The sequence below is a fragment of the Peromyscus maniculatus genome, chromosome 6 (assembly GCF_049852395.1).
Source record: "Peromyscus maniculatus bairdii isolate BWxNUB_F1_BW_parent chromosome 6, HU_Pman_BW_mat_3.1, whole genome shotgun sequence".
Lineage (NCBI taxonomy): Eukaryota > Metazoa > Chordata > Mammalia > Rodentia > Cricetidae > Peromyscus > Peromyscus maniculatus.
In genome coordinates this window covers 110,973,353-111,000,262 of record NC_134857.1, presented here as the reverse complement: position 1 = coordinate 111,000,262, position 26,910 = coordinate 110,973,353, and the positions used below count along the sequence as shown (strand labels likewise).

General features: G+C 50.0%; 1 protein-coding gene across 16 annotated transcripts in view; it reads right to left on the bottom strand.

The window, feature by feature from the left end:
- The window catches only part of Lef1 (lymphoid enhancer binding factor 1), a 272,799-nt gene that overhangs the window by 151,347 nt on the left and 94,542 nt on the right, over positions 1-26,910 (bottom strand). For 6 of the 16 annotated variants that reach the window (XM_006970372.4, XM_015992912.3, XM_076574991.1 and 3 more), the window contains 2 exons: positions 26,324-26,364; positions 7,618-8,793 (listed from right to left, as the gene is read on the bottom strand). In XM_006970372.4, coding sequence (XP_006970434.1) covers positions 26,330-26,364 — 35 coding nt within the window. In that variant the 3' untranslated portion in view covers positions 7,618-8,793; positions 26,324-26,329. Of the gene's footprint in view, positions 1-2,827; positions 3,289-7,617; positions 8,794-26,323; positions 26,365-26,910 lie in introns of those variants that run through there. The other 10 variants (XM_015992900.3, XM_076574986.1, XM_006970373.4 and 7 more) reach the window with 4 other exon arrangements.

Genomic DNA, 26,910 nt, shown 5'->3' with positions numbered 1-26,910 from the left:
AATACCAGCTTTCAGACACTCATTTGCAATCGAGCTGTTCATCACCTGAGCAAGTAAAACCAGTGTGTGAGCAATGGCTTACACAACAGCTCACACTGGTCACGCTTTCCTTCTTGGTGCGTTAAGCGGTTCATACACGTGACTTGGGCTTTTGTCTTGTCCCACCTTAATTTTAATCCCTTTAACATTTCAACCTAAGAAACAGCATCGGTTAAAAAATACAGGGTGTGAGCCGGGCGTGGTGGCGCACGCCTTTAATCCCAGCACTCGGGAGGCAGAGCCAGGCGGATCTTTGTGAGTTCGAGGCCAGCCTGGGCTACCAAGTGAGCTCCAGGAAAGGCGCAAAGCTACACAGAGAAACCCTGTCTCGAAAAAACCAAAAAAAAAAAAAAAAAATACAGGGTGTGGCTGTCGTTCCATGAGACTAATTTTCTTGTTAACAACACCAATAGTAATCTGAAAATGCCTGGACAATGGAATCATTGCTGTTCTCTCCCATCCCCCGACCAGGAGACAGGACCTCACGTGTCCCACACCGGCCTCACACTTGCTGTGGAGCCCGGGATGACTTTGAACAGCTGATCCAGCTGCCTCCACCTTTGAGTGCTGGGGATCAAACCCAGGACGTACTGTGTGCCAGGCAGGCACTCTGCCAACTGAACTATATCCTCAGACCTCGTCACCTTGTCACCCGACTCAAATCCACACTTGGAAAGAATCCATTTGGTTGTGGTCTGTGTTTTTTTTTTTCCAGTTGGTCGCAAAGTTTCGTAATCACAGGGATTTGTTTCCCTCCATCTGCTTTGTCTCTTTTTTCCTTACTACCTTGTTGAGATGACCAGACAAGGTTTAACCACTGAAGACAGAACGTTGTCGGGGGCACTGGCACTAGGTTTTCTTTCTACCCACCAGGTGCAGCTGCTGTGGGATCGGCAGATCTCTTCATGCCTTGGGCTTTGGAAGGAGCCAGCTGGGTTGTGGGCTTCAGCACCTTTCCTTGCCTGAGTAGCCTGGAGAGGTTCTTGTCTGCGTGTGTGTGTGTGTGTGTGTGTGTGTGTGTGTGTGTGTGTGTGTGTGTGTGTGTGTGTAAAATGGACACAGTGTTGGAACCTGTCCTTGGGCATACCGACGCTCACATCTCAAGCTGAAGGATGCCGCGTGTCTTGTGGAGTGTCGAGAGGCTAGCTGCAGAGGAAGCCATGGGGTGACCACAGCCTTGAGTACTTTATACTTAGAGAAATGAGCTGCGGTCTGGGAACGGGCCTGAGGGTCAGCTACTGGCCCACATTCCACTCTCACAGCTGTCAGGGAGGGGCTTTCCAAGTCTTCCGAGAGCTGGTGGATCAGTGATGTGGCAACGTCTGGTGTGCTGGCGGAGGGGCTGTCGTTCAGGTAAGTTACATTTTTTTATATAAGCAGTGGACTAGATGATTTAAGACCCCCGAAGAAAGGTGAGGCTTTCTCAAAGGTCTAGACATGCATGGAAATGAGGTAGTGCATGAACTTTATGCTCTTGTGCTGTGGTTTTATTTCTTTAAAAAGATGCCAGTGTATTTCATGTGTTTGGGTGTTTCGCCTGCATGTGTCTCTGCACTGCTTGTGTGCTGTGCCTGTGGAGGCAGGAAGAGGGCGTTAGGACCCTGCGTCGGGATTTACAGATGGCTGTGAACCACCGTGTTGGTGCTCAGAATCAAACTCGGGTCTTTTGCAAGAAAAGCTATTGCTCTTAACACCGAATGATCTCTCCACCCCGACTCCCATATTGTATTTTCAAATGACACTGGATGAGCTGCTAAGGGTTTCGTGGGGTCAGAAGTATGGGGACTGAGTCCCCAGCAGGGAAGGGAGGGACGGAGGATCGCCCTGGGTGTCTGTTCTAACACGGGCTGATGTTGGCTCATCTTAAGGGGGATTTGACACTGTAACTCCTGAAACACAGAAGCCTACTATGGAAGGAATACCCTGTCAGGTCAGGGGGGTGGTGCAGGCCTTTAGGGTCCTCAGCGATTGTGGGGATGCTGTCTCCAGTCTTCATAAGATGTCTCAACCTCATTTCTGTAGGTGCCATACTGGGGATGTCCTACCAAAAGCATGCCTGTTCTCAGGTGAACAGGCATTATTGGGGAAAAACTCCACTAGCTGCCTTGTGGGCCTCTCAGAAACGGCCATTGACTCAAAATTACCAGGTAGAGAAGTTAAGCCAAACTGGAAGTCTCTAAAACCAGAAGGCACTTTTGACACTGAGTTTTCTACCTAAGGGAGGTTTGGGTGAATGAACTGCCCTGCCTCATCAGGGATCCGTCGGTTTCCCGAGTCTTCAACTTCCGTCTTAGGCCGTGGGGAGGCAGGCTGCAGAGAACCCCTCCCCTCGACCGACAGACTCACAGTAGGACCAAAGGAGACAGAGAAGAGAAGCTGCAGCCCAGCATCACGGTCTGCAATGCAGGTACAGACTTTAGTTGATGGGCACAGCCACCTCCTTGGAAGGCCAGCTGCTCTTTGGCACATGGCCTCGCGGTGGATCACTGAAGTGATGTCTGCAAGGGTCACAGGCCTTAGGGAAGTTTGTTAGTACGTACAGTGTTTGATTTACTTGTTTCTGAGATGGGGTCTTCCTGTGTAGCCTGGCTGGCCTCGATCCTACTGTGTAGATGAGGACAGCCTTGAACTTCGGTGGTCTTCCTGCCTTTGCCTCTTGAGTTGCTGGGACTGCTGAGAACCAGCAACCCTGGCTTGTGTGCCCTTTCTTAACTCTTGGTTGTTTTTTACTCTTTTTTGGGGGCAGGGGGGCCCGCCACCCAGCTCCCAAATAAATCATACAAGAGGCTTATATTTAATTATGATTGTCTGGCCTTAGCTCGACTTAATTTCTTGCCAGCTTTCCTTAACTTAAATGATCTTGTCTACCTGTTTCCTCTGGGCTTTTCCTGTTCTCTTACTTCTGTAAATCTTACTCTTACTCCGTGGCTTGCTGTATAACTAGGTGGCTGGCCCCTGGTGTCCTCCTCCTTCTCTGGCTCCTAGTTCTCCCCTCCCTCTTCCCAGATTTCTCCTTCTATATATCCTCTCTGCCTGCCAGCCCTGCCTATCCTTTCTCCTGCCTTGCTATTGGCCAGTTCTTTATTAGACCATCAGGTGTTTTATACAGGCACAGTAACACAGCTTCACAGAGTTAAACAAATGCAGCATAATCAAAAGTAACACACATTAAAATAATATTCTGCAACATCTTGGGTGGGTACAGTTGTGCTGGAGATGGTTTTGCTGGAAGAGCAATGCTTGGCACCCCTGCATTAAAATCAAAGGGATCCAGATGTGGAGGTCAGAGGGGGCAACACTGCTCACAGATGGGATCTGCAATTAGTGGAGTCCTCCTCTCCTGAGACTCTGTGTACCACACAGTACCTGACATCCCACACCTCTACTGGCTCAAGATCTCATCATCCAATCTGAGATGCTATTCTATGAAAGGGAGGGAGAAGGAGAGAAAGAGACAGAGAGAGAATATGAGAATATGAATTAAAAGAGTCATTGTGAGAAATTCTGTTTGAGGTTAAAAGTGAGGGGCTGGAGAGATGGCTCAGTGGTTTAAGAGCATGTACTCTCGTGCAAAGGACCCAGGTTGGTTCCCAGCACCCATGCCAGGCTACTCACGACTGCCCGTAACTCAGGCTCCAGGGGTTGCTATCTGCAAGCCTCCGCTGGTCATGCAGAGGTACAAATCCACACATACTCATGATTAATTAAAAAAAAAATCTTTAAATATAGTTGCAGCTGCCAAGTGCCTCATGGAGAGTAAGAGCCAAGTGGCTTTTGCAAGGGCCATCTAATAAGTGTCAATTCTCTAGGCTGGAAACTGAGGGACAGACAGCCCCAGCTAACTGGAACCCGAGGAAAGCCGCAGGTGTAGCTCATGTGTGCCAGATGCCAGCCAGCAAGTGTCAAGAAAAACAAGTTCATCCGCAAGTTATCCCTGGACCTTGTTAAGCTCCCCAAATGAACTCCACACAGACCTTGTCTTGTGAGGTATACAAGTTGGGCAAGACCTGGGAACCTGTGGTGGTCTGAAAGAAAACGGCCCCCAGATGGAGTGGCACTGTTAAGAGGTGTGGTCTTGTTGGAGGAAGTGCGTCACTGCGGAGGTGGGCTTTAAGGTCTCATATATGCTCAAGCCATGTCCAGTGTCTCAGACCACTTCCTGTTGCCTGCAAGACATAGAATGTCATCTACCTCTCAGCACCATGTCTGCCTACACGCTGCCATGTCCCACCATGGTGGTAATGGACTGAACCTCTGAAACTGCAAGCTGCCCCCTCAATGAAATAAATGTTTTCCTTTATAAGAGTTGCCGTGGTCATGGCGTCTCTTCCCAGCAATGGAAACCCTCACTAAGACAGAAGTCTTTTTAAACAGAGAAAACTTGAAGGGAAAGCCATAGTGCTGGAGAGAAGGCGCAGTGGTTAAGAGTGTTGGTTCCCGGCACCGACACAGTGGCTCACAGCCATCTGTAACTCCAGTTCCAGGAGTTCTGATCCCGTTCTGACTTTTGAGGGCACCAGGCACACACATGGTGCACACATACATATATGCAGGCAAAACACTTACACTCACAGTTTCAAAAACTCATAAAATAATAATAATAAAACCCTTAAAGGCCCGTGACAGCAGTAACTGGGCCCATTTGTGGGGCTTTATTTCAGTTGCCTTCTATACCTTTTTCATGGGGAAAACATCATAGCATAAAATATAGATCAGCAATGCCACTGACTTCAGATTCTGTGACAAAGTAGAAAATATGTCTACTGCACTAATTCTGCTGTGACTGCCAAGAGACGCCCAAGAGGACACGTGGCCACATCTGTCATTCATATGTACCGTTCCTATCTCCATCTGGACCATGTGTTTTCTGTCAATCTCTCCCACACATCTAATATGGAGATAAATTAATTTAGCTATTAACATTTCAAGCTAGACTCAGCAAAAATATTTCATCTGTAATTGGGAAGGTGAAGGCAGGAGGATCGTGAGTTTGAGGCCAGCTTGGGGGTACAGAGTAAGATCCTGCCTAAAAAAAAATCTGCGAGGCCCCACAAGATGGCTGAGTGGGTAAAGGCTGCTGAACCTGGTGACCCTTCAATCCCCAGGATCCACACAATGGCAGGCGAAAGCTTTTACAAGTTGTCCTCTGGCCTCCCCACAGTCTAGTGGCACACACACACCCATGCTCACACATGCAAAATAAACTTTTAATTGAGAGACAGAAGATGTTGAGATTTAATGAACACACACACACACCAGTGTGGGTGAAAATATACCAACTCCGCCCGCCCCCCTCCTCCACCATCTAAATTCTTTACTGATCTTGAGTTCAAAACAGTCTCCACTTCCCTGAACATGACTGCTCACCAGTGTTTTATGCACACCACAGGCTATACAGACAGCCTTTTTTTTTTTTTTAACAATGTACCAAAACATTTTTTAATGAATTATAATTCAAGGGGAAGTCCATCCATGACCTGTTTCGTAGCTACTGGGGGGTCAGCTACCACTCTGTGCTCTGGCCCGAGTGCTGAGATGTGCAGGTGTGAGTCAACGTGCCTGGCTGACTAATTGATACACCTTCACTGTGACCCACAGCACTTGACAATGAATACGGAGCATCGTTGTTTCCTCAGTAGAGAAAAGTAAGTAGCCTCTTTTTCACTTGGGCTCTTGAGCTTATAAAGTTCTGTATTATTGTTTTATATCACTGTACACATGGCTATACCCTCTTTTCCTCCATTCTCTCTGAGGAGGATGAAGTTTTTCCATTAAACATGAGCATGAGTTAAAACAGCAGCTTCTCGAATGATACCCAGGAAAACCAACGACATCGTGATCATCACTGCAGAAATTTAGAACGCCGTTTTTCTAGTGGCACTAAGAAATCCAGCTATGCACAGTTCCTCCCTGAAAGCAGTTCCTGTTCACACGTGGGAGGTTGCATGGAGCTTTTACAACTCCCTGGCATCTGGAAGGGTGGTGTCCACTGGAGGTCTCATGTTTAACTATCACTCACTAATTTCATATTTGCTCTTTTGTACAAAGTCTCTTCCTGTGGTAGAAATGGCGTGGGATGCATGTTACAGCATTGTTATGTGTGGTGAAATTCAGGTTTCCCCCTCCTGTTGGGATTATCCGTCATCTTATTCTTTCTCCTAAGGAAAGTCACAGATGTCTTGTTACTGCTGCTCAGCATTAGCTTCCACATTGTTGCAGCCTTAGACCGACCACAGGAGAAAATGAATCAGTTGGAAGACCCCTCCCAACTGGACAGGTAGGTATTGCCAGTAGCCCTGACAACCAAACCAACCAAAACAGTAAGGAAACGCCCCTTTGGAAGGCTAAGTGTGTCAACTGTGACCTCAGGCGAGGCGAGGCTCCCAGAAAGGCTGAGCTCTGTGCTAGTTGCCGGTCAGGGAGCCCCATCACTTTCTGAACAAACAGGAGGGATCAGAAGGGTCTCTGAGCCATAGGCACCCTTTTTGATCTCTCTCTCTCTCAGAGCAGGGGAATCCCTGGTTCTCCCTCCCTAGTGCAAATGCCTCCAGAAAGCAGTTTGGCAGAATGGCTGGGACCGAGCCTTGCTCTGCTGTGTCCTTGATGTCACTTCCCAGTCAGGAATGAGATTCCATCCTCGTCCCGCACAGGAGTCTAGTTCTCTTTTCTAGCTCACTCCCCAAGTATCATGGTGGCAGTGTCCCAGGGAGCGCCTGGACTCGTGTATGCTAAGGAGATGATCCCGGAATGAAGGGCCGAATATGAAACCTCTCTAACAAGTAGGACCCCGGAACATAATACTTTTTTTCCTGGTTCAAGTTTAGGATTAAATGAAGAGAAATTGGAAGGGTTCCAGAGGATAGTAATGAAAATGATTAAAGGGCTGATGATGAAAGCCTCGAGGACTCGGGATTACTTAGCCCGGAGAAGAGAAATCGGAGGGGTGATTTAATGGTGATCTTCAAGTGCAGTACGTGGAGGGTTATTACAAGCATGGGAGCCAGCTGTTCCCCAGCTGTACCCACGGCTGAAAAGGAAAGAACCAGAATTTCAGGGAGGGATGTCAGTTCGCCAGTGATAACCAGGGGATCTCAGGCAAACTCAAAAGGTGGAAGGGGCATGAAGGGCGACATTTTAATGTCTGGAGTTTCTGCTAAGTCAGGTAGCAATGTGGAATAGTGGAGCAAGGGCTGATGGGGAAACGCTGGGCAATCACTAAACACTGAGAACATTTGGACTCTGCGGGGATGGATGGTGCTGCTGCTGACCTTCTCCTCATGGGCTCCAGGATTTGGGGAGCTCAAGTTGAAATCCAGTGAGCTCTGACAGCACTCACTGGCTCTGAGCCTCACTCCACCAAGGCTGGGGGCCTGTGGGGCCTGTGGTGAGCAAGGAGAGTCCCACCGCCACATGGCTCTGGCGACCCCCTTTCTGACCCTGTTTCCTGTCCGTGCCTGGCAAAGAGATGAGACTCCGGGGTCTTCAGGCACGGGAGGCAGGGGTTGTCCTGTGCCCCCCCGCGGGCTTCAGTTCATCGCCAACTCTCAATCATCAGCAACTTTATTCTTAATAAAAGGACACTTTTAAAAAAATGTTTTATTACAAAGCTTCTTTTAAAAAATGCTCAGCACGTTAACTCAAACTGGAGAGACAGACGTTAAGATGACAATTGGGAGGCAAAGGCTGTGCCTTGCCATTTCAAAGTAACAGATACATCAACGCTCATTTTAACAACTGGCATAAATCCCCGCTAATTGGCTAATAAAAACAGATACAAATACAGAACATTGAAAGTAATAACCATTCAAGTGCTGGGCTTTTTACAAGAGTGAAAAGAAAGGAAAGAAAATCCACTGCAAAGGGGTTTGCTCAAAGTATGTGTTAAAGTTTGTCATCATAAAAAAAAAATCAGAAAATTAAGTGAGTTGGGGCTGCCAATCACTAACAACCGGAGTGGGCTTGGCTAACTGTTCAGCTCTATCAGAGACTTCACAGGACAGAGGCCACCGTGTGTCACAGAGAAGCCACTCACTGGACAAGACAGCTCGGAAGAGCAGAAGGCTTCTTTTTTCATCTTGTTTTTATTCCAGACTCTTCCAGACCCATGAATTTCATGTAAAAGCTCAGAGCTAGCAAAATATACAAGGAAAATAAAAATTAAAAAAAAAAGTAAATTTAAAAATTCGAGTTAAAAAAAAAAAAGAAGCAAACACAAGCTTGATCCTTTTGTACTGTTAAATAAAAACTTGAAGATGATAGGCAAATGAAGACGGAAACGGGAGTCTTCCACAATTCTCACGCCAGGATGCTGATGCCTGCTCCGGTCCCTGACTCAGTTGCGCACGAACACGGCCAAGCTACTGTCCTTGCTGCAGGGTGACAGGTCTGCACAGAGGAGAGGTGCACACAGAGACCAGAAGCGACGATGCCACCGCTCAGTGGGCAGGGCCTGCTAGCGTTCTCATGGGCTTTTTTTTTTTTTCTTTTTTCTTTTTCAGAAACGACCGTTTCCGGCTTGCTTGCTTTTGGAAGTCGGCGCTTGCAGGAGACGGGGGAGGGGCTGGCAGTGACTGTCTCTGTGGGTCAGCAGCGTCTCTAGCGGTGACCTCAGGGGAGAGATGCTGTCAGTGCTCCTTGGGGTCAGCCGGGCAAGCTGTGGAGACAGTGTGGGTTTTCAACAAGCTTCCATCTCCAGAAGAGGGCCTGGGGTCGCCGCCTTGGCTTTGCACGTTGGGAATGAGTTTCTTTTGCCACCTCAAGAAGGAACAAACGAAACGCTATTAATATGAACTTGCCACGGGCCTTTAAAGACTGTACCTGCTGTTACAGGCGGCCATGTCTGGCCTGTGCATTTAAAGGATCCATTTTCTCAAGTTCACGTGGGCCAAAATGGATTGCTGGATACTAGCCAAACGACCCTCAAATACATCCCAGGGTAGGTACAGAAAGCTGAGTTTTGACTTGGCTCTCTGTATATGGAGCTGCAGAGTCATGACATGATGTGTTTTGAAAGAGTTGGGTCTTGGTTAAACAAACTGACAAGCAAAGCCATGTCTGAGAAAAACATCAGAAGGAGGAATGATCTAGACGTGAGTTGGAGAGGTGAGCAAGAGCCAGACCAGGGGAGGGCCTGTCATGCTGAAGTATTAGCTGGTTTTAGTTCACAGCAGGGAGCCACTGCAGGGTCCTACACAGGACTAGAACATTCCAAACCGCCAGCATGCTGCTAACTCCCACAGGACCAGCCCAACGCACCCAGCAGGTGCCATCCACGCTTACACTCCAAGGGGTGGAAGTGGCCCCACTTCCACTCAAGATTTTAAGGTAGTCGCCTCCACAGCAAGGAAGGCATTTAACGTTAGCCCACAACGAACACTCTGCAAGTGATTTAAAATAACTGTTTTTCAAAACAAAGAACCCCTGGTCCCCAGAGTTTTAATGACTTGAGATTTCACAGTGATTAAAGGTTAAAATGGAACACTGTAACAAGAGGAGACAGGGGCAAGCAAGGGCTCCATGGTGGTGCCGTCCTTCACCCGGGAGAGCACCAGTCTCCATCGCTTTGAACTTGAGGCGGAGGGGCAGAGTTCCGTGTCCCATCTGGAGCCTGTGACAGCCTCAGACAAACCCAGCCCTCTGAGCTTCTGGTTGGTATATCCCCCTTACAAGGAGAGCGTTCCCCCAAAGATGAATTCTACGTGGTGGGCTCCCTCACACTTCCACTGAAGAGGAAAGGAATCAGAGCCATCAGGTGACAGAAAGAAAGCTGTGGCCGTCTGAAAAGTGACCTGGGTGGCCAAGTGCTTTCCACAGGAGTACGGGGTTCGGGAGCAGGAGAGGGCACCTGCCACAAGCTGTGCTGAGGCGGGCGGGTTGGGGAGCAGTCTTCTGTGCATGGAGGAGGGCGAGGCGGTGCGTGGGGGAGGGCAAGCTGTCCCCACAGACACCTGATCCAAACTGTGACCCGACTGTATCCCCGAGTAGCTACTGAGAAGTAAAACAAACCAAGGAAATGGTAAGAAAGCAGCGTAACACTTGAACTGTGAAATCTCCAGAGAAGATTTTGGATTCCTGCTCTGAGAAGCTAACCTGTCCTGTTGAGCAGAAGAATACCCTGTTTGGTTGCAAACCTTTACACAGGGGGATCAAAGAGCTACGAAAGGCCTTGCCTTGCCAATGAGAGAGGAAGAGGACTGAAGTCTGGGCGGGCACGGACCCTGCAGGTCCTCCGTTTACCCTGTGCTTCCTTCCGCATGAAGGATGCTCCAAGGCTTGGTCCAAGCTATTCTTCCTGGGCAGCTTTCCTCTCAGTCTGTGACAGGAAACTTATTCTTTCTAAAGAACATAAGGCCCTGAAGTCCTAGGCTGCTGGCCTAGGCCAGGCTGCTGGCCAGAGGGAGCTGGGAATGTCTTCTACTGTGGGAGACAACCTGTCGCTCTGTCCTCAAGCTCAGGTGCAGGGAACTCAAAACGTCACGCCATAGAAACAGCCTCTGTGGCCTTGCTAATGACCCCTGTCCTAGAGCAGAGCCAGATCCCTACTCCTGCCTGCCTGCCTACAAGCCCCCCCCCTCCCCTAGACCCCGTTCCTCCCTTATTGAGTTGGGCTCAGTAATAATACAATAGTCAAGACAAGCATGGCTGCCTAGAGCATCATTTTCTTCAAGGACAAGACATAACTTACCTGGACAGACTCTCCCTGTCTCCTCAGTCATTTTTTTTCCCCTGCATACTCTACTCATGCTTTGGCTCTCTCTATTTCACCAATCTGTTGCCTTACAACCCCCCCACCCCGACAAGTTGGCTGTCTTCAGAGGTCCCCTGCTGGCATCCTACCACCCCAGGTTGCATTATCCCTGTTGGGGAACTGTCCTTTAAAGGGGCGAGGAGGGTCCTTGACTGTCCTGGGGCCACCCTGTTGAAATCCACAAGCACCAGGGCAGACCAACTCTTACACCCCGTGGGAGAAATGGGGTCCCGAGTGTGGCGTTTTACACATATCCAACGGGTCAAGTCAAGATTCTTTTGAAGAAACCACTGGCACCAAGCTCCAGAGGTGGGAGACTTGCCCCAGTCTGCAGTGGGGCGGGGCTGCTGCTCGCTGGCAAGGGACGGGACTCCACCCACCGAAGCAATCAAAGCAGCAATTACCAGGCCCTTGGCTCCGGCTTCGGAGGGAGCCAGCAAGTCTCTCTTACAGATGTGAGGGCCAGTGCCCTGCCATGTGGGGCTGACATGCAGCAGGGCCCACACCACCCCGAGCACGGCGTCGGCTCTCCGGTCCGACTCAACACCCCTCTACTCAGATAGAACCCAGACCCCTTTCTGGCTTATGAAGAGCTGGCTGGAAAGGGCAACGCTGAAGACCCCTGGCAGGTGAACTGCACCGACCCTGAGAAACTGAGGAAGATGGAGGGAGTGGGTAGGAGGCCCCTCCTCTATGCAAACAAATGTAGAGTTCTACTAAAGGCCCGGAGGCCTGGGCAGCCCGGCCCCTTCCCCCGGCTGTCGTCTGATGGATGGAGGAGGCTGGCACCCCTGGCCACCTGGGCTTGGCAGCTAAACATGCTAAGGCAGGGATAACAAGGCGGGTCTCCACAGACAACATGCAAGCTCTCCTACCCTTCACAGCATGCTCAGAACTGGAGAGCCCACAAGAGCACTGGATTGGGACGAGATTCACCTCCCTCCCCCATGTCCCCACCTCCCGCCACTTCGGCCTAAATGCCGCCACCAGCAGGAAGTAGGGGCCTGGATGTGTTTTCCGTCACGACGTCATCTTTGGGGACAGAGTTTCAGAAATGAGTTTTGTGAGAGGTGAAAAGAGGTTTTAATGGCAAGACCTGCCTTGTGGCAGCACACCCCGGCCCTCACGCCAGCAGCCGCTCTTCTCTCTCTGCCTGCTACGGCGGGGCGTGAACTCCCGCGTTGCACACTCGGATATGTGTGGAGGGTGGCTGTGCAGGATCCCGGGGCAGGAAGCACGCATGGCCCAGCGGGGTCTAGCCCTGTCTTTCTGCAGAGGAGACTGAGGCAGACCATGACCTGACTGGCCCAAGGTGACCTCTGTAAGGGCGGCTGGGCCATTTCTCCAAGCATTCCACTTCCACCGGGCCATCTCCTCATTGCCTTTCAAGGTGACTGTGGCTGCCAGAAGCCTGGCACTGGGTCAAACTTTACACAAGACAGTTTCATACCGCGGGGCCCTGCCGTGTGTCCTCACTTATTTCTAGAGGAGGAAACCATGGCCCAGGAGGTGACCAACTTGCCCCATGTCACCCAACCCACGGCGCAGAAAACGCTTCTGGGCCCTCAACACACTTTTACCACCATACTTCGCAACTGAACGATCCTTCATTTTCTCTACCCCTCCGACCTTCTCTCTGTCCATCCGTCTGCCCATCACCAGGCGACAGCACCTTTATCCTGGCAGGGTGTTCTACATCTAGAATATCGTAGCTTGGCCCGACCCAAGATGCCATGCTGTTGGAAAGCAAACCAGTAGAGAGACCCGAGATCATCAGTCCACGATGAAACTCCAGTCCCCCGAGAGTGTGTCCTGACTGCCACGGAGCCAGGCTGTGGCTCCGTGGCAGTCAGACAACCTCAGTTGCACGTTCAGGACTGGTCCATCGCTAACCACAGAGCTGGGGGTGCGGGAGGGTGTCAGGAAGGGGTCCGTAGCCCTGGCTTTGGACTCAGGTGAGATCAAGGCCGAGCCCCAGGGTGCAGCTTTCCCCTTGAACTGGTCACCAGGAACTGCGACCAGTTAAACTAAACTGTGATGGGTATCAAGGTGACTGGGGCAGGCCTGGGACCCACTGGCGAAGACTGCAGGGGAGTTTCTGTCTTCAATCTATACAATAGGGATCAGCCTGACCTGTGAGGACGCGCGGCCTGTGGGGAGGCTGCGGCCTTAGTGACGCCTGGATCTACAATCTACGGACACATTTGGGGCGTGCGCCAGAGCAGTGCTTCCCAGCCTTCCTGGTGCTGCGACACAACCCTTCAATACAGTCCCTCATGTGGTGGGGACCCGAAACCACAAAATTATTTTCATTGCTACGGCACAACTTTGAGCTTTCTACTGTTATGAATCATAATGTAACTAACTGATACGCGGGATCTCTGATATGCAGCCCTCGGGAAAGGGTCATTTGACGCCCAAAGGGGTCGTGAACCCACAAGTTGGGAGCTGCTGCTCTAGAAAAAGGTTCTGGAAAGCCAGGCGGTGGTGGCGCACACCTTTAATCCCAGCACTCGGGAGGCAGAGGCAGGCGGATCTCTGTGAGTTCGAGGCCAGCCTGGACTACCAAGTGAGTCCCAGGAAAGGCGCAAAGCTACACAGAGAAACCCTGTCTCAGAAAAACAAAAAAAAAGAAAAAGGTTCTGGATTAATAGGACATCAAGGGCCCATTTTATTGCTGTGGACGGGAAGCCCCCCTTGTAAGGGCTGTAGCTCGTCCACACTTCTCTCCTCTTGACAGAAGTTCACAGAGAGAGACCAGAGGGTACTCAGGCTCTTAGAAAAGCGAGGCAGCAAATCCATGGACACTTGTGTTTCCTTCTCAGACCGGGAGCCTTTTGCTTCTACACGGCCTTGTGCCGGGGATAAGACCCTGAGAACAGACAGTCGTCAGTCGGCTGCCACCTGGGCTCTGCAATCATGACCTTGGTTTACTCAGGAAGTCATTGCTGCGTGCCAAGCCCTGGCTCCTCATGAGTAAGAAGCAGGTGGCAACCTGCCCTTGCTCCCAGTGTGTGGACGGATGAAGGCAGAAACAAGGGAATTACTGGTGCCTGGTACTCTCAAAGGGACAGTGAGCCTCAGTCACTGCCTTGGGGTTAAAACTGCATGCGTAAACGCCATTCCGCTGCTCAGTGGGCACTGCGGAAGGACAACAACCTTGGGTTCCTCAGCTCCCCCAAAGGCTGAGAATGTGGGGTACACTGGCTGAGAACAAGAGGGTTGAGAATACTCTGGCTGAGAGTGAGGATGGGGATACTCTAACTGAGAGTGTGAGGATGGGGATACTCTGACTGAGAGTGTGGGAATGGGGATACTCTGAGAGTGTGAGGATGAGAATACTCAGGCTGAGAGTGTGAGGATGAGGATACTCAGGCTGAGAGTGTGAGGATGGGGATACTCTGACTGAGAGTGTGAGGATGAGGATACTCTGAGAGTGTGAGGATGGGAATACTCTGACTGAGAGTGTGAGGATGGGGATACTCTGACTGAGAGTGTGAGGATGGGATACTCAGGCTGAGAGTGTGAGGATGAGGATACTCAGGCTGAGAGTGTGAGGATGGGGATACTCTGAGAGTGTGAGGATGGGGATACTCAGGCTGACCAACAGAGAACCAAGACAGAGGAAGCAAGATGATACCATTTACAGATTTTCTGGTATAAAATAAAGAGCAACAGGGAATTTCTGGGTACAGATGTCTTCTAAAACAGTGGTAGCTGAACAAGTCTGAAAGGCAGACCAGAAGTCTCGGGCATGCAGAGTATACCGAAGAACTCAAAGGCTATCAAGCCTGAGCTGATTTAAAACCAAAACTGAGCAATTTTGTCACGTGGTGTATGACGGAACGAAGTCTCCCTGCTACAGCGCCAGGTGCCTGGGCAGGAGAGCAGTGACAGCACACCTCGGGCACAGAGGACAGGGGAGGGGTCAGAACACCACAAGAAGACACGGTGATGCCATAACACTTATGCACAAACCCACACCTTTTGCTTCTACACAGCACCCGTGTACCTCTAAGGCCAGGCCCTTCACTTTTGACTTTTAGTATTCAGATAAATTCATTTTTTTAATGTTCCAATCTCCACAGCATGACAAAAGGCACATATTCCTGGTAGAGGAGGATAATCCCATATTGCAAAGAAAGTTACAGAGAAATTAGAGACAGCAATTAAAAATGTTCCTGCTGGAGTCATTTACAGTAATGCTAAACTACCACACTCCTTGCAGTGTATATAATAAAGTACACACACTGCAGAGGGACGGCATGGAGTACTAGGAAATAAATTTCAGTGCACCATGTGGAAGGCAGAATTATACTTAAAGCCGTGTGTGTGTGTGTGTGTGTGTGTGTGTGTGTGTGTGTGTGTGTGTGTAAGTGTTGGCTTACATGCATGTCTCCTCATCACCCATGTTCCTGGTGCCCGACAGAGGCCAGAAGAGGGTGCTGGATCCCTGTAACTGGAGTTAGAGGTGGTTGTGAGCTGCTGTGTGGATGATGAATATCAAACCCAGGTCCTCTGGGTGAGCATCCAGTGCTCTTATCTGCTGAGCTCTCTCTCCAGCCCCCATAAGTCCTTTATAAAGAGTCCACATTTGGAACTGTGGGTATTGTACAGTGGTAGAGTCTATTGTCTTAGAGTTTCTATTGCTGTGATAAAACAATAACCAAAAACAATGTAGGGAGTAAGGGGTTGATTTCATCGTACACTTCCTAAGTGCAGTCCATCCTCAAAGGCAGCGACGGGAGGGACCAATGCAGAAGTGCCGCTTAGCAGCTTGCTCCTCCTGGCTTGCTCAGCCTGTCTTCTTATACAACCCAGGATCACCTGTCCAGGGGAGGCACCACTCACCATGTGTGGGCCCTCCCACGCCATCACTACTTAGGAAAATGCTCCGTAGGCTTGCCTACAAGCCACTCTTATGGAAACATTTTCTCGGTTGTGATTCCTTTTTCTCAGGCATCTCTAGCTTGTGTCAAGTTGACCAAAAAACAAAACAAAACAAAAACAAAAAACAAAACAAAACAAAAAAACACCTAACCAGGATAGCTACTGTGCACAAGGTCCTGGGTTCTACCCTGAGTACCACACACATACAAACTCCTACATTCTCATATTTAAAGAGAGAGAACTCCAGGTTTCTGAAAACTCTGTTACTCAGAAGGTGGCATTTTCCAAAGTTCTAGAAAAGGATTCTATTAAAATTTGTCTAAAACAGCCCTTTCTCATAGTTATTTTAGTGCATAGATGAGACTACAATTCATAGGTTTTGGGACAGTTCTAGAGGTTATGTTATCTCAAGGGAGTTTCAGTGAGCGTCTTGTGCATCTCTTCATCCCCAGTAAAATATTTTCGATATTTATTTCTTGTATATGGGTGCTTCGTCTGCATGAGTGTGTGTGTACCATGTGTGTGCCTGGTACCTCAGAGGCGAGAAAGGGACTTTGGCTGCTCAGGAACTGGAGTTGCAGCTGGCTGTGAACTGTCATGTTAGTTCTGGGACTTGATCTCGGGTCCTCTGGAAGGGCAGCTAGTGCTCTTAACCACTGAACCTTCAGTTAAGTTTTAGTGGCGGCTGATCAGTGGACCTGGCTGTGATCTGAGTTCTACTTTCCTATTTCTGCTTCCAATACCTAACATGATGCAAGTGTCCCGAGATGGCTTTTTTTTTTCCTGCATGTTATGGGATAGTATGGCAAGGAAAATAAATGATGTGCAACATGTTGGCACAGGTATCGGAGGTTCGACTACCCTAGACACAAGTGAGAAGGAGGAATGATGCTCACAGGAGCGTCAGAGAGGCCGACAGCGGGGCAGTCCTACCTGACGCCACGCCCACAGAGTGAGCACAGGGCAGTCCTACCTGACGCCACGCCCACAGAGTGAGCACAGGGCAGTCCTACCTGATGCCACGCCCACAGAGCGAGCACAGGGCAGTCCTACCTGACGCCACGCCCACAGAGTGAGCACAGGGCAGTCCTACCTGATGCCACGCCCACAGAGCGAGCACAGGGCAGTCCTACCTGACGCCACGCCCACAGAGTGAGCACAGGGCTGTCCTACCTGACGCCACGCCCACAGAGTGAGCACAGGGCTGTCCTACCTGACGCCACGCCCACAGAGTGAGCACAGGGCTAAACCCGTCTCAAAACCAAGTTCTGCTTTTTTGGAACTTTCTGAGAAATCACCTCCAGAGTCTTTAACTTACAGCTGTTTTTACCCACCGCTGAGGATGTGAAGACTTGGGGGTCTGCCCGTGCCTGTCCATCTGCAAACCTTCTATCATGGGAATGACTGTGGTGGGTTCAGTGAGAAGGTCTTCCACAGTCTCAGGCGTTTGGACGTTCAGCCCCCAGTTAGTGGGACTGTTTGGGGGAGGCGTAGGAGGCGTGGCCTTGTTGGAGGAAGCGTGTCACTGGAGGTGGGCTTCGAGAGTTTGCAGGTTCTAGTTCACTCTCTTGCTTCATGCTGTGGCTCAAACTGCGAGCCTTCAGCTTCCTGCTCCTGCCCCTGTGCCTGCTGCTTGCTGCCCTGTGTCCCTGCCACGGTGGAACCATAGCCCAAACAAACTCTTCTAGATGCCTTGAGCAGAATGATTTTTTTCTTTTTCGTTTTACAAGCCAACCACAGTTCTCTCCCCACCCCCCACCCCAATCATGTTTTATCACAGCAACAAAAAGTAGTTAAAACAATGACCACAGGAATCCTGGACATGGGGTCAGAATTTGAAAATTTACAGTTCATGTGGCAGTGGCTTTAACCACGTCGTCCTTATGTGAGCGTCGCTGTGTTAAAGCAGTGTGACCAAGCCTGACCCTCCCTGTCGGAAGTCTGAACTTCTAAGCCACATTACAGTCCAGAGTGCTTCCTGCCTTACGGGTTCTCTGCAAGGTTTCTACTCATCTGTGGCAGACGTGACAGCCACGTGTAGCCACACAGCACAGCAAGAGGAGGGAAGATGTAGGGAGGTCATTCCTTCAGAATGGACAAGCTGGGGACAGAAGCTGTGGGAAAACCCCTTCGGGACACCAAGATCTCCAGCTTCAAGCAGAGTGAGCCAGGAATCTCAGGCAAGACAGATGCAGCCAGCAGCCTCTTGGCCTAGGAAGTAGACACTGCATTGTGAAGGGAGGCAGGGGGCAGCCTCCACTAGGGGGCGGTGCTGAGCACAGAACTACTGTTTGCCTGGGTGCCCTAACTCCAGCTTGGGTGACCTCACTCCAGCTTGGGCGAACACTGCAGCCGGGAACCGAGACACTGCCTGTGACCCCCAGCCCCTCTAACCTGACAGCCACTTATCTCCAGAGATAGGAGTGTTTCCCACAGTCTTTAGCTCCTGCTAGTCACCTTCTGCTTGGAACCATTTCCCAGCAGGTGCTTCCTGTGTGTTAAAGATGAAGGAGGGGACAGCAGATGACATGTTGTCTCTCTCTAGGTGCAGGCACCTTCATTTTTACTCTGAGACTCTGGACAAGTGCTAGAATTTCTCCAGCTGCCTCCAATTTCCCTTTAATTTCACCATTAAAAAAAAAAAAAAAAAAAAAAAAAAAAAAAAAAAAAGCCTGGCTTGGTTTTCTAACTGAAAGCCAACCCAGAGGCAGAGACCTAGAGGATCAGACACGTAATGAGGTTGGTTGCATGTGCATACACTTGTGGGGTAGAATTAAGAACACAGATTAGGGAAAAGACTCAAGTGTGCCAGGGTGAGCTACAAACTAGATAGGAAATAAACATCCTTTAAAGACCACAGAGAATGTTTGACCACTTCCCAACTCTCAGAGGTCAGGGCTGAAGCTGGGGCGGCAGTACAGGCTGCCCCCAGACCCTCGGGGTTCTTGCTCTGCAGCTGGGAGGTCCTGTGGGAGGAATCCCAGGACCCAGGAGCCTTGAGCCTTTCAAACGCCATCATCAAACAGAAGCCAGAAACAATTTTTTTTTTCTCAGCATAAATCCAAGCACTGCACAATTAGCTCCTGTAGCCTGTACAGCACATGCAATTACCTCTCCCACACAGCTCCTGGCCCCAGGGCAGTGAAGGCTGAAGCTTCTACTTAGCGATAAACACTTCTTCATTTAGTTAGCAAACTCCGAGATAAAGAGTACGCCACAGCCGGAGTGAGGAAGGGGTGGGGAGGGTGGGTGAGGGCGAGGGCGAGGGGCTTCTGTGTGCATCTGCGTCCCCAGGTGCAGCCCTCTGCCTTTAGCCAGGGGAGTTCCCTACCTTCTTAAAGTATCTTGTTCCTCCTCTGAAACTAGTTTGTGGATACTACATAATCAGAGGCTACACTGAAGCCGTATCTCTGTATAATTTCGGCTTTGGGGTTTGCTATACTACAGTAAGTATCAATAAACTTGTTTACAAAGTTGGTTTTTAATTAATAAACTCAAGTGATCAATTCTCCTGTCAGGAAGAAAGACAAGTTGAGTCTTTGATAAAGATCTGACGCCTTACAAGCTGCTGAGGTGAGGCAGGTTCCAAATCAAACTCCAGGTGACGTCATCGCTGTGCCGTGGACTCTAGGGACCCCCTTGCCAATCCACAGTCCAAACTCCAGCCACCCAGGACACTGCCTCTTTCTTAGTCAGATTTACTTATTTATGCAACTTACAACACAAATCATATACATTACACATATTTTTAGACAAGTTCTCTCTGTACAACAGCCCTGGCTGTCCTGGAACTTGCTTTGTGGACCAGGCTGGCTTCGAACTCACAGAGATCTGCATGCCTTTGCCTTCCGAGTGTTGGAATTACAGGGAATCACCACCACTGCTCAACTCAAATCATATTAATTTTATAGTTATAGGTGGGAGGAGGGAGGAGGGGGGATCTGTAGATAGTATGTGGAGTAGAAAATTTCTTAATAAAGAAAAATGAAAGAAAAAAATTCTCTTATCCCTGACATTTTATATTCAATTCCATATAAAGTATACATATAACTCTAAAAGTATTTAAATAAATATAAATAGCATATTGAAAAAAATTTAGTTACCCATCTTATGCCTAAAGCTCCTCCAGGAAGGGGAAGGATCCCATTTGACAAGCAGCCCCTCCCCACGGGAGTTCTCACCCTGCGGGAGTCACCCCCATGGGGATCTGCAGGGTGAACAGGCCACTGTGTCCACAGCACTGGCCTTCCAGCGGACACAGGAGAGGGCGGGTGCACTTTCACTTCCCAAGTTCGTGGGCTCTCAGCTCTCCAACAAGCGACAGGCTCGTCCCAAACCAGCAAAGGATGCCTCTGGCTTGCTCAGAGGAGCCCGCAGGAACGGCTTTACCGATCCTATTTCCGGCTGGAGCAAAGGGTCCTGCCGCTGAGAGCAGGTCAGCAATAACTGCAGAGTGAACTTGCGTATGGAATTTTCACACACTTTGGCGGATTCACGTCCCTCCTCCTCAACTTCCCCATGGGGCTTCAGGACGCCACCCGGGGTACCCGCCCCCAAGCATAGAACCATAAAGTATAATTCATGCAGTTTGAGGAGTGGAAACGCAAGGGTTATGAGCGCCTTTTAGCATTTGAGCTGCAGAGTCAGGGGTGTGAGCTCGGAAGAGCTTTCTCATTTCATAGTCTTTAATGCCACAAAGTTAGTGTCGGCGTGGACAGATGGAACGGAGAGAGGACAGAAACGAACCCACGACTCCACAGACAACTGATTCCTGACCAAGAGTCCGTAAATATGTATTAAGAAATGACAAGTGCTTGAAGAGGGGGGGAGGGGAACTGACGAGCCACCTCCGGAAGGTTGAAACTAGACCCCGTGTCTGACCCTGTGTGGATGGGAAAGCTTACTGTAAGACCCGAAACTTTGAAACTGCTAAGGGAAAACATAGAACGCTTCAAGATATTGGCAAAGACACTGACTGTAATACACAGAATGAGAAGAATTATATAAGGAATTTCACTGCATTAAAAAGCTTCAGCAAAGGAGATAGATAACCTACAGGACAGGAGAAAAATCCTTCCAGCTACCAACCTGACGGGCTGACGCCCACAACATATTAAGAACATAGTAAGACCTCTGGGGGCTGAAGAGGCGCACAGTAGGCCAAGGGCATGTGCTGCTTTAGAGAGGCTCTGAGTTCGGCGCCCGGCACCCACATCAGGGGCTCACAACCGCCTGTAGCTCCGGCTCCAGGGGACTCAGCGCCCCCTTTTGGTCTCCACAGACGCTGCGCTCATGCACACAATCTTCCTCACTGTTAACAATTTTTAAAGTGACTTGAAGGCAAACAAAACCCTCCAAAACCACAACAACAAACAAACAAACACGTAATACAACCATACATGGGTAAGTTCTCCAAACAGATACTTTTGAGAAAATAACATCTGCCGGGCGGTGGTGGTGCACGCCTTTAATCCCAGCACTCGGGAGGCAGAGGCAGGCGGATCTCTGTGAGTTCGAGGCCAGCCTGGTCTCCAAAGTGAGTTCCAGGAAAGGCGCAAATCTACGCAGAGAAACCCTGTCTCGAAAAACCAAAAAAAAAAAAAAAAGAAAGAAAAAAAAAAAAAAAAGAAAAAAAAAAAGGAGAAAATAACATCTTTAGCCATCAGGGAAATGCAAATTTCAACTCTACTGAGTGTGCCTCACCCCAGTCAGGATGGCTACTGGTAAGCACACACACTCCTCATAACATAGCATGAGGGATAGGAACTCTTGCATATCGCTGATGGAAATGTAAGTCAGTATAACCACATGGAAATCAATATATGGTGGTTGCTCCAAAAATTCAAAGTAGGCCTACAGTATAACCTGGCTCCTGGGTGTACATCCACAGTCAGCGCACAGCAGATGCCCACACACGCGTGATTCCGGAGGATCTGTTCACAACAGCCAAGTTACAGGACCAGCCCAGGGGTTTGGAAACAAGTGAATTCGAGAAAGACAATGTGGTAGACAGACAGACACAGTGGAGTACTATTTAGCTATAAAGAATAACGAATTCAGTCATTTGAAAATGAAGAGTAAGAGTAAGTCATTAGGAAAATGGAAGAAACCAGAGGTGATGATGTTAGGGGCAATAATCTAGACCTAGATGACCCAGTGTGTTTTCTGTCAAATGTGGAAGCTAGACATTTTAGATAGCATGAAAGTGGAGAGGAAAACTATCGGGGGCGGGGGGGGGGGACCAGCGGAGGGGGAAGGGGCATGGGAGAGAGCAGTGGGGGGGGGGGGCAGATCAGATCGAAGCGTAATGACACCCGTATGTAGAAATGCTGGTAAATGCCAGTGACGGCGATCCGTGATGGCGATGGGGGAGGGCCAGCTAGCAGAAAGAAATGTTAAAATTCCACAGGGAAACCTGATACTTTGTAAGCGAATTTGACAATAAAAATAAGACAACTTTAAAAGACAGTTCCATAACAAAATTCATTGTTTTGTATGCTAACCCAAAGAGTTAACTTTAAAAAAAAAAAAAAAAAAAAAGAGTATTTTTTTTCCAAGAAAAAGAAAGAAGATCCTGCAAATTCAGAGGGGCTACTAGGAAACAAGGGGGGTCCCCAGGAAGTGGGGCTGAGGTGAGAGGCGGGGATGAGTGGTGTGTGACTAAGCGAGGTGTGTGTGTGTGTGTGTGTGTGTGTGTGTGTGTGTGTACGCGTGCTGGCGTGTCAGCACCAGGTCTGCCATGTGCAGTTAACTGTCCTGAGCTGAGGAGATGAAGAAGCAGCTTCCCTGAGTGCACTGGAGGAGGGAGGCCTCCTGGCGTGGAGTCTCTGCCCTTTCCCGGCAGGCCCTGGGTTTCAAGCTCTGAAGTGTCCTTGGCATCGCTCTCTCAGAAAGGAAAAATGGCTGTGGGATTTCACTTCGCTCTGAGCAGCGGTTCTGAACCTTTTCTAATGCCGCGACCCTTTAGTCCAGTTCCTCGTGCTGTGGTGATCATTACCCATGAAACCATTTCGTTGCTACTTCATAACTATCATTTTGCTACCCATATGAATCCTAACGCAAATCTTTTGGGAGACAGTGGTTTGTCAGAGGGGTTGCGACCCACAGGTTGAGAACGGTTGCTGCTCTACAGAAAGAGTTGGTCCCAGTGCGGCCCTTCATCTCTCCTGGGCTGGCTTCTGGGGCGAAGTGAGCGCAGGCAAGCCAGGGCCTTCCCACCCCACGGGAGAACCCAAACCCACATAACCAGAAGTACTTCTCAGCACCATGGGGGGCCAGAAAGCCACTCTGGGAAGGGGAAGACGCCTGGAAGGTGATCTGCACAGGAAGCCAAGAACCGCACGGGCACACGTCACTGTCAAAGTCACACGAGCACTTAACTGTGACACAGAAACCCTCTGGGTACGGCAAGGTAGGGAAGGGGTACAAGGAGTCCCTGTTGAGTCCCTCGTCACCACGAGGCAGTGAAGGCCAGAAGTTAGATAAAGGAGTCACAGCTTGGAGTGGCCCCCTTCTCGCTGCAGCCTGAAGTCCAGAGACTATGAGGGGCTATCCTATGCCACACAGCTCCCACAGGACCTGTTCTGAGAGCTGGGTAGCCCGGCCCCTGGCTTTTTATTTCTCTGGAGCAGCTCTTCCAGAAGGGAAGGTCTTCCCACATCTCGGGACTAGCAATGACCTCCCCAGGAGAGTTCTCCTGAGTGCCGAGAACACTTTATCCTCTTTACATCATTATATTTCCCCGCTAGACTGGGATGCCAAACACGCTCAGAACCACACAGGTGGCACACGATGGCGGGGACCTTTGCTGTCCCTTGCAATGCGGCATCTCCAGGTCTTACAAAAGCTGTCTCAGTCACCAAGCATTGGTGACCAGCAAGTCGGTCACCGTGTGCAGGGAAGTTTCTGGAGTCCTACAGCAAAGGCAGGGATGGAGGACATCGAGAATGCAGCGATCGTAATTCATTGGACTCATTCTGGACGGTAGTCTGGGCCCCCTTCTGCTCTCTACTCATGGCTACCAAGACCTCGGAGGTGTGGGAGGTGTGATTTCAAAGACCACACAGCCGTCCAGGGGGTGAGAAGGACTAAAACAGTGGATGCAACAACTCAGGCTTCATCCAGCATTGGGGGGGGGGGCGGCTTGAGGAGAATTGGGGAGCAGAGACAAGGCTTTGTCTTGCTTTTCTTGTATATTCAACAAGGACCCCTTAACCTTCAGAGAAAAAGAGGCGATGAGAAGGCCTGAGGGTCGCTGTGACTCATTAAAGAAATAGGCATCGGAGGTGCATTTTAAGACAGAAATAGACTCAGCTTTAGCGTTTGTATCAAAAGAGCACTAATCACAAAGGAAAGTCAATCAAGTTCCAGCTCTTAAGTACTGCAATGCATTTTGAATGAAGTAGGCAGCCCTCAAATTGTTGGTGCAAAAGTACTATTTTGTACGTCACTGAGTGCCAGCCCTCGGCACCCTGTGCTTCTAAGGGCTTTCTGCACCAGGGCAGGAGATGGAAGGGGCGGCAAACCATGCCTAAGAGATCAGCAATGAAAAGGTTACGTTCATAAAACAAGACAGAGCTGGCGATACCTCAGTTGGCAGAGTGCCTGCCTGGCATGCATGAGCTCCAGGTTTGATCTCCAGTGCTAGGTAAACCAGGCATGGTGGTGCATGCCTGTAACCCCAGCACTCGGATGGTGGAGGCTGGAGGGTCAAAGTTCAAGGTCAGCCTTGGCTATATAAGTGAGGTGGAGGTCTGCCTGGGCTACACGAGGCCTGTCTTAAAAAGACAAAACACAGAAGTAACACAAAGTGTGTACGCATACTTTTTTCGAGGTTGTCGTCTAGGAAGTCACATGTATCTTGGGGCTGAGACTATGACTGAATCGTCCCTGTGCACTGAAGGACAAATCGAGGTGGCTGGCTCAGGAGACCTTGATTGACAGTCACTCAGTTCATTGTACGTAGCCACCATCCGTGACGGCGTTACATTCGGAAATGATGGGAGTGTCCCCCATGTGAAGAAATGGGCTTTAGCTGGGGGAGAAGCCACTCAGAGATGGCTAAAATCGGTGAGGTTAGCTCAGGCCGGAACAACTGTGACAGCAGATGGGAGTCAGACTTGAAGACCAAGACAGTTCCTCAGGACAGGAAGTGACAGGGCTGGGGGGGGGGACTTCTGATTCCTACTGTGCCCAAGACAAGGTGTGCATTACACGCGTACACACGTGGGCATCATTCCCACTGTGAGGCGAGGAAAACAAGACTAAGAAGCTGCTATGGAGAGTCCAGGCGGCCGACTGACAGGAGATTTAAATCTAGCTGGTGCCAGAGACGCTACGGGAAGATTTCCATAGGGGAAAAACATCACTTGAATGTGCAGGACCCAAAGTAAATTCTGAAGCGTGGATGAGGTCACCTGGCTTAGTCAAGAGCATCCACACTGAAGGCCAAGGCTCCTTCCTCTAAGGACTGCTGCCCAGATTGGCCTAGACACCAGCAGAGCGAGCAGGCTTTCCAAGCACAGGGGCGGCATAGGCTGTGCCCTCCGCCTGCTTGGGGAACTGCTAGATCTGTTTGGCTAGAGCACGGGTCTCACATGGGCCAGTCTGGAGGTGAGGAGACGCTGTGAGCAAATGACCTGAGGCTCGGGCACCAGGGTGGGGCAGTGACGGATCTCCACCAGGTGACGGGACCGTATCCTTCAGGCAGTAAGAGCTGGCTGGTTTTGAGCAGAGAGGGGACATCACCCACTTGTGTGTCCGAAAATCCCTCTGGGCAATACGGACGACCCGTGGAAGGAAAGTCTCCGGCCACAACAACTCCCCAGAGGCTAGGACCACAGCAGTAGAATAAGGAAGGGGCTGGGCAGTCTTGAAAGGCAAGGCGGTAAAGGGGACCTTCAGGGAACCCAACCGGACCGGTGACGACCTGCATGGGTTCTAGAGAAAGAACACCCAAGCAAGCAACGAAGGCACCCGTTGTGGGGAAGGGCCACACCCCGTCAATTCAAACTCAAGACCCAGCTTCCCCGGGTCACGTGGCTAGAAATCAAAGCCTTATCCCAAAGGTAAGTGAATTCAGCTTGACTCACAAGTCCTAGGGTGACGTCTAACAGCGGTCACCAACAGAGAAAAACGCTCAACAGAAGACATCAACCAATCACTTAAGTGCCCACAGGCGATTTTAAAATAGAAAAATAAATAAATAAAGCCCATGACTCTGCCTCACTAGAAACACACTGTCCACATGTCATTTCAAGCAAGTCTTTACCATGTAGCCGGGCTGAGTGGGCTACAGCGGTGTTCCTCAGACCCATCCCTGCGGGCTGAGGAGGGGGGACATGCTGCTGCCTACTTTTTTTTTTTTTTTTCAGGGCAGATTTTCCGCTGGTCAGTAAGGAACAGCCGAGAAGAAAAGGTTGAGGGCGGAAGAACAGAGAAGTAGGCGGGGAGAGGAGAAGCACACTCTATCGCAAACACAGGGCTGGAGTAAGAGCCCCGAGGGCTTCAACAGCGCTAGACTGGTTTGGGGGACGGTTTCCTCTTTCGGGGACAGTGCTGGATGGAGCTGGTGAGCGCGGGAAGACCCACAAGCAAGAGCCTCTTGTTAGAGCTAGATCAGCGGGAGGGCCAGAGAGTTGATCTTACCATGTTTCAGATGTAGGCAGCTGTCATTCGGGGACCTGTACCTGCAGAAAATTGCGTCTTTAACAATTTTTTTACGGAGAGGTTTCTGTACATTCCAAATATGTAGTAGTAGCTACGACACCGCGTGGGTCTGTTGGCTTTGCTTTTCATGGTTCTCGCTCCTAGCAGCTTTTCTGTTTGTGCGGCCCCTGTGGCGGCCTTCTCCCAGAAAGACAAGGGAACTCACGGGTGGGACCTCACTGACTCCTGCATCAGCGCCAGCCCCGCCACTGGGATGTGTGGTACTAAGATCTCAAGAGGCATGAAGGACTCTCAAGGGAACTCAAGGTGGCATGTCGTACGTCATCACAAAAGGTTGTCTTTAAGGACCACGCAGACAGAGCGGAGGCGGAAGCAGAGGACACAGACAACAGAACGGGGCAGGGACTCAACCACAGCTCCTAACTCGGACTCCGGGGTTCAGGGATGGGGAAGGAGTTTTTAGAGGCACCTTCACATTTCAAAGTCTTCCTGAAATGTTAAGGAAGCTCAGGAGAGAAAGCGGAGTGAGGGCACCCCAGGTGACAATCACAGAATGAGGCAGCGTC